This window comes from Pogoniulus pusillus, chromosome 15 (genome assembly GCF_015220805.1).
Source record: "Pogoniulus pusillus isolate bPogPus1 chromosome 15, bPogPus1.pri, whole genome shotgun sequence".
NCBI classification, from domain to species: domain Eukaryota; kingdom Metazoa; phylum Chordata; class Aves; order Piciformes; family Lybiidae; genus Pogoniulus; species Pogoniulus pusillus.
In genome coordinates this window covers 27,962,121-27,975,684 of record NC_087278.1, presented here as the reverse complement: position 1 = coordinate 27,975,684, position 13,564 = coordinate 27,962,121, and the positions used below count along the sequence as shown (strand labels likewise).

The 13,564-nt window shown below is 40.5% G+C and overlaps 1 protein-coding gene across 3 annotated transcripts; it reads left to right on the top strand.

Moving 5' to 3' along the window:
- Window positions 1-5,290: 5,290 nt before the first annotated feature.
- IAPP (islet amyloid polypeptide) lies at window positions 5,291-11,994 on the top strand. 3 transcript variants are annotated; one of them, XM_064156000.1, is made up of 4 exons: window positions 5,291-8,095; window positions 8,490-8,586; window positions 8,729-8,863; window positions 11,459-11,994. In XM_064156000.1, exons 2-4 carry the CDS (start codon window positions 8,507-8,509, stop codon window positions 11,640-11,642), a joined length of 399 nt encoding a protein of 132 aa, XP_064012070.1. In that variant the 5' UTR covers window positions 5,291-8,095; window positions 8,490-8,506; the 3' UTR covers window positions 11,643-11,994. The 3 variants fall into 3 exon arrangements, with proteins under 3 accessions (XP_064012070.1, XP_064012069.1, XP_064012068.1); XM_064155999.1 differs by having other exon boundaries at window positions 5,297-8,095; window positions 8,494-8,586; window positions 11,456-11,994; XM_064155998.1 differs by having other exon boundaries at window positions 5,300-8,095; window positions 11,456-11,994.
- The last annotated feature ends 1,570 nt before the right edge of the window (window positions 11,995-13,564 follow it).

The window sequence follows — 13,564 nt, the reverse complement described above, 5'->3', positions numbered from 1 at the left end:
AAGGCTTGAAGGCAAGCTGGCCATCCTCTGCTTACGGGATCAAATAATTTTGAACAATATGCCACTGGTTTCTTACTTCCTGCCCAATCTTGAGCCAGTACCCCATAAGCTGTTTGGTTTGAAATAATTACAAACAAATAAAAAGGCCTTCCCAAATGTGGTAAGCTCAAAACGGGGGCTTGCAATAAAATATTTTTAAGGTCGCTCAACCTCTGCTCATCTTCCTGAGTCCACCTGGGACATTCATGTGTGAGTTTTTCATATAGAAATTTTACCCTTTCGCTATATCCTTCTACTCATTGTCTACAATATCCAAGAAGTCCCAATAACTGTCTGACTTCCTTCTTATTTTCTGGAGTCTTCATCCCCAAGATCCCAGATATTCTTTCAGGGTCTAGTTTCTTTTCCCCTTTGTTCAACCAGTGTCCTAAATAATTTACTTCTGGTTCCATAAATTGTAGCTTTTGTTTCGATACCTTAGGTCCTTTTGCTCCAAAAAACAATTTAGAGTCTGTATGGTGGCTTCTCAGACTGCCTCTTCAGTTTTTCCTGCTATCAATAAGTCATCTACATACTGCAAAAATTTTGTCCCCTCTGTAAACACCAGCTGTTCTAATAACTTCTCCAATGTTTGACCAAATAAGTTGGGGGACTCTGTAAATCCCTGAGGTAATACCATCCACCTTAACTGTTGCCTTCTCCCTGTCTCTGGATCTTCCCATTAAAAAGCAAAGTAATCCCTTGATTCCTCCTTTAGTGGACAAACCCAGTGTCTTGGGTTCAAATGCAAGTTCCCAGAGACTCTAATAAATTTGATAGACCCAATAACAATTTATAGAGTGCCCTTCCCTCTCCCCCTCCTTTCCCAAAGATAGGATTAGATCTAGGGAGAGGGAGAGAGGTAAGCACACCCAAATAAATCAATCTCACTTGATTTGGAAGTTAAAAGGAAAAGTTTAACAATAACTTAGAAAGGTATTGGAGGCAGGGAAGTTTACAAAGGATAGGGAAGGGAAAACAGCAAAATACAAAAAGGGATAAATACAACCCGACTGGTGCGGTGGTATGGATCTGCCTCGTGGCTGCCACGTGGTGTGCTGGTATGCAGTGTGTGTGTGTATGTCAAGAGGGAGCGGAGTGAGAGAGAGAGAAAGAAGCAGGAAGCCCCTCTCTTTTATAGCACAGGAAGTGGGGGGAGTGGGCTAACTATCACCTGGAGTGTGGCCCACCCCTGGGGAGGGGCCAAGACCCCTAGGGTCAGGTTCAGGGTTACTCCCCCTGGAGTGTTAACCCTATACACCCAGACTACATCCTTCAGGTCTATTACACTGTACCACTGAAATTCTGGAGGTAGATTGTTTCTTTGTAGGTTATGCTCTGCCTCCAGTACTAATAACAAATCATTTAGACAAATTTTATCATCTGTTTCCATTTCTACTTCCTTTAAAACAGGTACTTTAAATGGTTCTCATGTAGCTCCTATGACCATTGTGTGATTCTTCCCTTTTTGTACCCCTGTTGGGAGTTTTTTTAATGATGGTTTTCTCAGCTCCTGTGTCCACTAAAATTCCACTTCCTCCTTATGGGGACCTATTAATAAATTACCCAGGACTCAGTAGATGGTGGGGTCCCCGAAAGATACAGCCCCTGACTCCACTGGTCTTCCTTGAATAATTTCTCATCCTGTGTCCTTTTGCAGCACTATTGCTGGATATGTCCCTTCTTGTTGCAACAATGACACACAGGAAGTTCCCTTTCTCTTGCACTCTGGTTCTCCAGATGCCCCTTGGGCCCAGTCCTTTTTAATTCTTTAATTGTAGCTTGTACTTTCCGACTCTCCCTTTTACTATTCCTCGTTCTAGTAGCTGGGGGTTGATCATCCTGCAGAGGCAGCACTGGGGCTGAAGCGGCAGCAGCAGCGGGGGGGGGAGCTGAAGCGCAGCAGCAGCGAGGGGGAGAGGGGGTGCTGAGGCAGCAGCAGTAAGTTATCTAAGGGCTCCCATTCCTCCCTCTTCTCCCTTTTGTCTTTTTCTGCTGTTAGAGCATACAGCGCTGTAACTTTTCTTTCTGCTGATAGTTCCCAGAGCTCAGCATATTCACCTTCCTCTGGGCTAAATATTTTCCTGTTTCTCACACATTCTACCAAGGCTTTACAAACCCAGTCCTCAGAAGACCCAAGCATAGGCCAATACACATGTGGCCGTACTGGTTCCTTTGGCCTTATTCTCTAACAATAATGGACTAATTTCATTTTTGTTTTCCCTTTTCTGGGGCCCCTATCATTCCAATATTTAATCATTAATCTGGTAACTTTCTTTCGCTCCGTTAGGGTCTTGGGTCCTCAACTTAGTTTGGCCCATCTCTCATGACTGCATAAAGAGTGTCTTGCAGGGGGTTAAAAGACCCTCCTTTAACCCACCCACGAATCCTTCACCGGCCAAGTCCCTCACAGGAGTTTGGAACCACGGTTATCGGACCTCCGCACTCAATTCGGAGTCAGACTCCGTCTCAAACAGGCTCTTTCATACCAGCCAATCGAATCCCACCCAACTGAACGGCTTTCACAGCACTCACGACTCTGTCACCTTCGCTCAGGTCTGTGCGCACAGAATTAAGGTCTATAAACGGCTGCAGCCTCATCAGGGAGCTCAAAAAAATGTGTTGGTTGATTCCGGCCCCGACCAGTCCTTACCCAGGGAGCCACCAAGAGGTGGGGGCGCCCCTGCCTAGGTGAACCTCCAGGGTCTAGTGATATCCTGGACAAGCCCCCAAGTTGTCATAAATATCAGGCATAAACTTGCGTTCATGCAAGTTAAGGCTTTAATAGAGTTGCAGGAATCAAGCAATGTACAGGCCTGGGTGCACAGGGAGGCTCTGCTCTGCCCTAACGCACACCTTTTGTTTTTCAGTGTTCTCTTTTTATATCCTATTCTATTACATATTCATTACTAATTCTAAGAAAAGGTTGGGTTTTGCTTATCAGTTCTAAGTATGGGAGGTGTCTCTTCCACGCATGTCTCTTTTTATTTGGTGGTCCCTCTGGTGGTCTTCAGTGATGAAGTAAGGGGTCTTCCTCAAGTGTCTGCTCCGTGAACTCCAAACTAGTCCTCTGTTTGCTCATGCACAAAGGCTGTCTCTTCCACCTGCCTCACTCCTCCACCAAGCTTTCTAGCTTCTAATTATTTATTGCTGTTATCTTAAGCCAAGTGTATGCTTTTGTGATGGTTGTGCAAGGAGGAGTGCAGCTCCATTCACACCCCCCTTCCTCCCTGTCTCAGGCCTCTTGCCACAAACTGATGGGATCAAATATATATTTCTCACAGTGGCAAGGCCTTGATCACGTTGATCAGCAGGCCTCTGACTACGGTTCCCACGGCAAGCAAAAATAACAAGCAGCTAAGTCTGCAACTTTTGGTGCACTGAACAGTGGGACCTGACCCCCCTCAGGCGCACAGAAGAGTGAGACCTGACCTTTCTGTACCAGCTGTAAATTCTCCTCGGGAGGATATGTGGACAGCAGAAGAGAGAGAGAGAAGGGAAGTGGGGAACGGGTCGAATGGATCCCTGCCCCAGGGATCAGGCCAGCGTGCACGCATAAAGAGAAATTGGGGAACCTCACCTTGATCACGTGAGCGGCCGGTGGGGGGGAGGGGGTCCACGCTTGAAGAAGCAGTGGTGGGAGCCCCCCCAAAAAAAGTTTTCTCTCTATGAGAGATGTCTCTATGAGATGCTGAAAGCTCTGTTTTGCTAGACAAAGGAGAGATTTTTGATCCCTGAAGTGTATGTGGCCTTTGGAGCGGCCATCTGAGAGACGATGGGAAAGACCCTGAAAAAAAGATGTAAACGAGGGCTCCAAAGACTCTTAAGTTTGCCTTTAAAGTCAAGACTTTAAAGTAACAGGAAGCCAGCAGCAGAAGCTGCAAAGGTATTGCAGGAAGTTTTGCCTCTATTCAGAGACTTGTGACTACATCCGCTGATGGGCCGAGTCCCAGCTGATTGATTAAACTGCCAGTTGAAGCACCTCGAAATTCGCCTAAGTTAACTTTAAAGATGGAAGTTCGGGAGGAAAAGCAGAGAACAAGAAGAAACGACCGAGACCGCAGATACCTCCATTGTCCTCTTCAAGAGAAGCAACTGGATGCTTCGTCCTCCTCCGGAGATCCACCCTTACCATCCCCCACGCTTTGTAGATCGCCCCCCCAAGAAGACAAAACCCCGCAGGTTGAAGCGGCTGAAAGACCTTCCTGAGAAGGCTGAGTATAATCCAGCTCGGGACTGACTGTGGGACCTGTGAAATGCTCCTGTCAGCATTTCCTGTGGTTACGGGGGCTCAGGGGGAGGCAATGGGTCTGTGTAGGGAAGGTCTCTCTTAAGGCTGGATGCTTCCGAGAGCTAGGCTATTTGCATTCAACAGGTTTAATTACCACCACAAAGCCTTGCTAAATTACTCTGTTTACAGTGGAATGGACAAGCTCTCGTAGAAGTGAAATGACTGATGGAGTTTCTTCGCCTTGGATCACATCATACAGTTTGCAGAAAAAAAGGAAGAAAAAGGATGTAAAAGCTCTGAAACAATGGGAGATTGCAGCGTTCTGTTTGTCTCGAGGTTGCGGGGGGCTGGTCCTCGGTTTGGTTTCTTTTGTTTGTTTTGGGTTTTTTGTGGTTGTTGTTGTTGTTTGTATTGGTTTTTTGTGTGTGTGTCTTTTCACCCAGCACGACACACACACCCCCCACCCCATCTTCGGCTTGGGCACTCCAGCGCGGCCCGTCACCGGAATGCGCACACTCCCCCTCCCCCCCCCCCCCCCCCCCCCCGCCTGCTGGAGCAGCGCGGGCCCATTCCTGGCACCGGAATGCAGGCACCCCGCCTCCCTCTCCCGGCGCCAGCTCAGTGGGACCCACGCTCCCGCTCCCCTCCCCTTGCACCTTCTCAGCTGAGAAGCGCAGCTGATTCTTAAAGTGACATATTCACATTTTTATATTTTGCTGACTATATGTTACTGATGCAAATTTTGATAATGTTTTTTCTCTTTCTGATTGTACCAGATCTTAGAGGTTATTGGATAAGATGTTAAGTGCTCGTTAATTGTAATAGCATATTGGAGTACGAATGTTAAGTTTACCAGGGTAAAACCGATAGATTAACAATTTTTTTCCCTTTTGGGTTGACTGACCTAAAGGTTTCTTTTTTTTTCTACATATCATGGCTTCATCTTTTTTTTTTAACAGCGCTACATAATGTAACGTTCTTTTTCAATTTTTCCTTTGGGTTTCTTATTTTTTCTGTATTCATAATTGATTCCATGGTTTAATTTTTCCTTTAGCTTACCATTTTTTAGTATTATTATAGTTAAGGACAAGAGTTTGTCATAGGGATATTATAGGCTATTTTTTCTTCTTAGATTTTTTTCCTTTTAAGAATAAGAATCATGTGAACACAAAGCAAAATCAGAGGTAATGTGGTTATGATTATGGCAAGGTTAATATGGCAAAGATTATCGGATCCAGTTTTCACAGCAGATTGGGCATTTCTGTGGCATAAAACAATGTGACAGGCCACTGCAATTATACCATCACACTTATGCAAGTTATACGCTCAGATATTATACTTAGCACTCGCTAATGCTAATTGCACACTATTGCATTCACAAAAAAAAAAAAAAGGGGGGGGGGAGAGAGGAATGTGCTTGGGTTTTCTTTGATGGATATCAGCTTGTATGTTCAGCCTGTTTTCTTGGCAGTAAGCAAAGATTTTGCTCAGATGGCTGTGTATGGGAATATATACTGAGATATGGTTATGCTTTGCTCACGCTTAATGATTTAGGTACTTCACAAGCTTCTAGCAATGCTGGTTTAATGAATAGGCAATTGCAAAAGTAGAGCTTACCAGTTCAACCTTCTGTTATGAGGGGCAGACCTACGCATTGGACAAGAAGAGGAACAGCTGCCTTTGTTAGTAATGTTTTGGGGTGCTGTGTTTTCCGTTCCTTTTGCAAGGGCGCTTCAAATTGTATGAGAAACACTACCTTCATTTTTAAGAAAAAACAAAAATGGGATTTGTGGGAATGCAAAGTGAAGGATGTGAGAACGGAGTGAAGAAGTATAACAACAGATGGATGCTGATTTTGGTTCCCACCAGCTGCTGACTACCTTGTCTCAGAAGGGATAGATTACGGACAATATATTCGAGCTGTAATACAATAAAACTATCTCTGGCATAGTTCACATTGAATCGTCCAGAGTCCTGCATGGCAAGGCCTTGATCACATTCATCTGCAGGCTTTTGACCACAGTTCCTGTGGCAAGCAAAGGTAACAAGCAGCTAAGTCTGCAACAATTAGGAGTTGACCTGCTGGAAAGCAGCTCTGTGGAGAAGAGTCTGGGAGTGCCAGCAGACAACAAATTAACCATGCCAGCAGTGTGTCCTTGTGACCAAGAAAGCAAATGGTCTTCTGGGGTGCATTAAGGAGAATGTGACCAGCAGGTTAAGGGAGATTCTCCTCTCCCTCTACTCTGCCCCAGTGAGTCTATATCCAGAGTACCATGTCCATTTATGTGCTCCCCAGTTCAAGAGAGACAGGGAACTACTGGAAAGTGTCCAACAGAGGGACACAAAGACTGGAGCATCTCTCCTATGGGGAAAGGCCAAGCAACCTAAGGCTCTTTAGTCTGGAAAAGACTGAGAGGGGATCTTGTCAATGCTTACAAATATCTAAAGGCTTTTCAATCAAGTTAAAATGTTACTATCCTGGATAAATACTCCTACAGTATTCAACTCAAATAGCACAGAATCCTGAAAAGACTGAACATTGGATTTTTATCCATTTAGGTGAAAAGCTAGTGTTACAAGTGCAAGCCCCTAACAAGAATGGAGCTTCCAGTTAAGGCAATATGCATGGCATTGAAGCAGCTATGAAGTGATTCTTGTTCTCTGGAAGTGTGGAAGGTGTACATGGTAACTTCTTATCACAGAAAACCTTGCCTGAGCCTTTGTGCCAGCATCATAACTTCCATAAATCATTGAAAGACCTGTTTTCCATTTGGGCACCTAAAGATAACTATAGAAGAGAAAAATAATATTCTGAATTAAACTGTGAATATTTCTAGTCTGTGTCCTTGGAAATCTGTGGTCAGGTAATTTATCAACACTGATAGGATGAGATGACCTTTGGAAGTCCCTTCCAACCCAAACCATTCCACAATTCTATTTAGTCTATTAAAAGCTATGTATATTCCCCATAGTCTACACACACTACAGAAATCATTTTGCATAGGTAGCCTTTATTCTGGCAATTCCTAGCTTTTTAATACTAGGTTTTGCTTTCTGAAGAATATTAATTAACACATGCATGACATAAAGAACCTACCAGTGTTAGTAAAACATAAGATTTTACATCTGAAATTACAGAATTTTCATTCATATTCATACTCCACTGAATAAAGTACATGAATTCTACCTTGTCATCCTGAGCGATCACTCTGTCAGCTTTAAAAATGTTCACTCTCGTCTTATTCCTCATACAGCTTTTATGCCTTCAAACATTTTTTTCTGTTGTGATCACTGTACACTTCTACAACAAGCCTCCACTTCTACAATTATTGTATGTTTGCTAAGATATGTATTTTCATATATTTCACTTACTGGTGATCTTGGTTTTCATTTACTTGCTTCTCTTTTGTATCTTCTGTTACCTTTGCAAACACCCTCAAGGAATATTACCTCAGAATCTCACCAGAACTGTAAAACTGAGGCTACAATTCTGATGTGCAATATGCTATTAGGACATCTTCAAGAGGGCATCTTGCATATTACCTAGTTAGTGTTTACTGATGTGCTAATGTAATAATGACCTATCTGCCTCTGCTCCTCCCTGGGTACTTTCTATCTATAGGGATGAGAAATAATGACAGTCTCTCTGTGCTGCCTGATGTCAGAGCTGAGAAAGGTGTGAAGGGTATATAAGAGCTGTATTACTTGTCAGAAAGGAAGCAAGGAAAAGGATACCACAAGAGCTAGATGCAAGCGTGGAATTGGTGTGTGCACCCTTCCTGCTAACAGGTGTGCTTCTCCAGTTATCTCCCTGACCACCAAAAGGTAAACAATTTCCCTTTTTCTCTTACTTAAAATGCAGTGCAACTGATGTGCTTTCAGGAAAGCACAGTATTTCTCATTATTAATCAACAGCGTTTTTCAGGAAAAGGCCAAAATAACTTCAAGGCAAATTGCACCTGAGATCAAAATTTGAGACATGGACATGCTGGGATAAGGGAAAGAATTGAAACTATTAGATGAAAGTGAACATTTACTGTTGAGAGCTATATGCCTGAAGCTGTATTGTGTCACAAAATTTGACAAGGATAATTTTTTTTTGCTGTAGCCTGTGAAACAGACTAGCTACTGTTGATTTAGGGCAAAATGAGTACCAGTAATAAGATATGCTGAAGAGTATTTTGCTTTGCTTTTGGTTTTGATTCATTGTTCTTTTCAGAAAGTTTGGAAGCAAAGATGTGCCACCTAAAGCTGTTGGTCTTCTACATTGCACTTTCTTTGACTATGAGCTGTTTGGAAGCTATGCCTATTGAAAAGTGAGTAATAAATAATCATATTTATTTCTTTTTAGGGGGGAAAATGTTTAGATTATTGCACTAATTGCTTTTGCTTTCACGTCTCAGTATGAGCAAAAATAAAGCTATCCAATTTCACAGGGTATTTTATTGTTGTTCTAAGATTACTATCTGTGGCTGATGATCTCTCTGATGATACTTCCAAGAGACAAGGATGGATATTGCCAATAATATCACAGAATACACTCTCAAGATTTAGTGAGGAAATGCCAGAACAAGCAGCAGCAAAGACAAAAAGGTATTGATTTTCCTTGGTTCTTCTAGTTGTATCAGTTAGGACCAAATTATGAAGTAAATTTCATGCCAGTGGTATTCTGTTAATTAAGACTCTCTTTGTGTCTGTTTATTTTTTTTAAAAATTAGCTTAAAAAGCCATTCTTTGAAATAGAGCCATTCTGTAACCATAAAGATCTAAGTATTCAGGGTAAAAAAATAAATTCCAGAGACATAATCTGCATGGTATTTAACCACTTGACAATTATAATAGTTTTGTAAATACATTTTTTTTTAATCTATGAATTCTACATTAATAGAAGAAAAGCACCTTTTGAAAAAGCTTTCTTATTCAAGTTATTCTTGAATTCTTATTCAAGAATTATAAGCTATTCTTATTCAATTCTTATTCAAGTTTGACACATTTCCAAGCCTGAAGGATTAAAAAAAAAAAAAAATATATATATATATATATATACACACGCTACACTTAAAGCAACTGAATTACTTTATAATATAGCTATTTCCTTTAAGTAGGTAACATTTCATTACAGAGTTATATATCAATTTAATCATGGGAAGAAAGAAAAGAAGCAATTGGCTCTGATAGTATTTAACTAATGTGAAATGCATTCATGTTTGCAAATCCATTAATCCAATTTCAGGTAACTTTTTAATGAAGAAAACAGCATTTCAAAATGCATTTGTAATTTGTGCTAAAAGATAAACAGCGCTGATAGCTATTCTAACTGCTCATCAGGCTTTTGAGTGAATTTCTGTTATGGATAGATTGAATACATATGCACATCTGTCTAGTTACCTGCTCCTTTCTCTCCGAATTTATTGTTTCAAAAGTTGTTATTATATGACAATTTGGTTATCTTCCAGAATGTTTTCTAAGCTAACTTCCCACGTTTTTACAGTTACTACTTTAAAAACACAATAAAATAATAATCATAATACTCCAACACTTGGCATCAGCTTTACGATTGTGTTTTGCTTTATCTGCTTTGCTGGGACCTTGATTTACAGTGCCTAAGTGAACTTCTCATTGAAGCATATGCTCAGCTGAAGCCTACAGGTGAGAAAGCATCTGGCATAACAGGTGTAGTGGGTTCAGTAAGGCAAGATATAATCTAAAAATCTGTAAGGACTGGGGCTTTTAATTTGGATTTTGTAAAGAGAATTCTGCCTCCACAAATAAATCAGGATTTCCATGAGAACCAGTTGCTGTTTGAAACTCATATATTAAGGGCTTGGTTAAATTCTTTTAAAATCATTATAAATACTCATGAAAACATAACAGAAGCTATATCAAGACCTAACCAACTGTTTTCTTTAGACATAGTTATATCATTTAAATACTAAGTGCTGAGAAATTTCTCCCTATTTGCCAATGAAGAACCAGCATAACAGAGACATTTCTCTCACAGTTGCTATTCCAGGAGGACATATGGATTAACCAAAATCTACTCTGAAAGAATAGATTACATTTTTTAAAACAGATTTAGTCAATCAATAAGAAAATTTACTCTATAATAATTGCTCAGCATTTTGAACTGGGAAATTGCCACTCTTTACAATATTTTTTTCTCCTCCTCTTGCTACATGAACATGAAGAAACCCAAGTAAATTAGCAATAATTTAATAAGCAGTCTCAGCAAGCAAGTATTGCTATCTGAAGGAGCAGCATAGTGGTCTAAATAATAAGTTTGAAAAAAAACTAACTCTCTCAAGCAAACCATTCCATTGCCATCAAAAAATTATATAAATCAATCTCATGCTACACAAGTTCTATACAATGTTCCATAAATCAATCTCATGCTACACAACTTCTACACAGAGTTCCATAAACAGTTCATTGGGTTTGACCATGAAATGTTCTTTTTAGATTCTTCCTATGGGCACTTTAAAGTCTCATCCAGCAAATTATTCTTTCCTATTACAACAGCACTTGCAAGTTACTGGTGTTTCATCAAAGATGTGGCTGCTTTTCAGTAGTGAAGAAGTCTTTGTTTAGACACAGCAAAATACAAAGTGGTACTGCAGCCAAGAGAAGCTGGCAATGCCTGCCACCTCTCATGACATGTGGGGCAGCTGGGAGAAAGTATCTCTAGGCTCAGTCCATGTGATGTGCACTGCAAGATTACTGTTCAGTGAGAGCAGGATGTGATTCTGTGGGAACAAGAGAACTAAGTAAGTGTTAGTGATTGTCAGTATGTTAGTAATCCTCATGATATCAGCAAGAGCTGTAAATAGATGCAGAAGTTCATCTTAAAGCTAAACATTTAGTCATTGTTTTCCCTTACTGTCTTAACTATACTATCATTACAAGGTTTCTAGATGTCATAAATTGCTGTGCATAATATCAATAAAAATGACATATGACTGTTAAGGTCTTTTAATTTAAATACCCCCCATCATTAACACTGATAATAGCATACAGTGCAAGATTTTTTTCAGGCATGAAGTAGGTGGCAGGAAGATTGTAATGTTCCTCTACTGGTGAGTATATTAAAAGAACTCCCACATCAGCACAGCTCAAAAGCCTGTTAGAAGTGGCATGCTTGATTACTCACAATTTGACTTAATCTTGGCTCTTCTTGTTTTACCTTAGCAGTCACCACCTGGAGAAACGGAAATGCAATACTGCAACATGTGTGACACAACGCTTGGCTGACTTCTTAGTTCGATCCAGCAACAGCATTGGAGCAATTTACTCACCTACAAATGTAGGGTCCAATACATATGGAAAGAGGGACACAGTTGGGGTTTTGAGCAGAGAATCCCAGAATAATCCATAGCTTTAGGGTGTTCAAGTGACTACTGATAGAGTTTTCATCATAAGCTCAGTTTTTAATGTATCAATAACCTCTTGGTCATTTATTCCTTGTACAGTTTCAACAGTGCCTTGTTATCTGTGCATGCTCATGTGAGGGTATGTGATTTATATTCATCATTTTGCTATGCATGTACAATGATGTGCATAGGCTATTGTTTCGGCTCCATTAAGAACTCCAGAAATTCGCTTGTCAAACTCCTTTGTAAAAGAAAAAAAATTTAAAAAATACATACATAAACCACAATAATAAATGGAAAAGTAATTGCAACAGGGTTTTTAAAGTATTACTATTATTAAAAGGATGAAGAAGATAACCCTGATGTGTGTCTTTGCAGTCACAGTTTGCTCAGAGAAAGAAATCATCTTAACTAAGACCAATGAAAATCAGAATGCTAACAGAAGTTATGTCCTGACGAAGAATTATCTGGGTTTGAAACACCTACAGCATCTTGGTTTGCACAGCTGAAGGAACTAGACGGGGCTGGAGGGTTGCATTGTGCGTATGACTATACCAGCTGCCTAATGTCTTTACATTTTAACATTCATTAAGTAAGTAGAAGTGGTCATGCAGCACAGATTTCTCTATGTGCTGAGGGTGGGATTTTAAGAAATTATAGTTCTTACTTTAGGATGGTATCAGTAAGATGAGAGCATAATGAACGTTACTCCTCCTAAACACGAAAAAAAGAAAACTCAGTTAAGCTAGCAGAAACACTTAACCTTTCATATTCCTCTCCTTGAACTAGAGCACCAAAGGGAAGAGACAAAACTAATGAGCAGTTCAGGCATCAAAATTGTTACCAAAATCCAGAAAGCCATTTTAGAGATTAGCAGACCTTCATGGAAATTTTACAGTTACTTTCTCCAACCTCAGCCCATTATCAGTACAGGCTCACCAAATATGCTTGTCCCTTTAAAGTGTTAAGTGAACTTTCACAGAAGTGAAAATCAGTACCACATGATGGTTGTTCTGTCTATTGTTTTCTCTTTGAGGTGTTCACTATCATAGAAAGGTTTGGCTTGAAAGAACCTCCAAAGGTCACCTAGTCCAACCACCCTGCAGTCAGCAGGGACATCCTCCACTACATTGACTTTCTCAGAGCCTTGCCAGCCTGACCTTGAAGACCTCCAAGGATGGGGCCTCAACTATCTTCCTAGGCAACCTGTTCCAGTGTTTTACTATCATAGTAAAAAACTTGTTCCTAACATCCAATCTAAATCCCCTCTTCTCTAGTTTGAGACCATTGTCCCTCACCCTATCACTACAGACCTTTGGCAGCAGTCCCTCACCAGCATTGTCATCAGATTCCTTCAAGTACTGCAAAGCTGCTATTAGGTCTCCCTGGAGCCTTTTATTCTCCAGGCTGATCAACCCCAGCTCCCTCAGCCTGTCCTTGCAGGAGAGGTATTCCAGCCCCCCTAATAATTTTCAGTCATCTGAAAAAATATGACTGTCTAGTTACAAAAAACATTTAGAGGAGGATGAAATCTGTGTTTGGTTGATTTGTTTCTGTTATACAGAGTGCTTCAAAATACGGGCATTTTTGCTAAACTTAGTGTTAAATGGCATATTCCTTTAATTTTACAAATAATATATATTACAGTTTTTGCTGTAAAAGTTTTACTCTCTGCTTAGAAGTTTTCATTCTTTATTAATGTTTTATTGGATATTTATTCTGAAAAGGATTGATGACACCATTCAGATGGGATTAAACTCATTTCTGCCATGAAATGCTTTCCGTTCAAGCTACTTTTGAGATGTTATACAGACATCGTGGATCTAATTTATTCTTTTTCCGATAGAATATTTACTTTTCACAAAAGGAACGAAAAAGTGGTTTGATACCTCTGAAGTGTCACTACGATGTTGTTTGCACACAGAAG

What these genes read in the sequence shown, in the direction of transcription:
- IAPP (XM_064155999.1), top strand. Translation starts at nt 8,507, where the DNA reads ATGTGCCACCTAAAGCTGTTGGTCTTCTACATTGCACTTTCTTTGACT. An exon ending in GAAGCTATGCCTATTGAAAA is followed by an intron (nt 8,587 to 8,728) that starts GTGAGTAATAAA and finishes TGTTGTTCTAAG; the next exon opens with ATTACTATCTGTGGCTGATG. An exon ending in GCAGCAGCAAAGACAAAAAG is followed by an intron (nt 8,864 to 11,455) that starts GTATTGATTTTC and finishes GTTTTACCTTAG; the next exon opens with CAGTCACCACCTGGAGAAAC.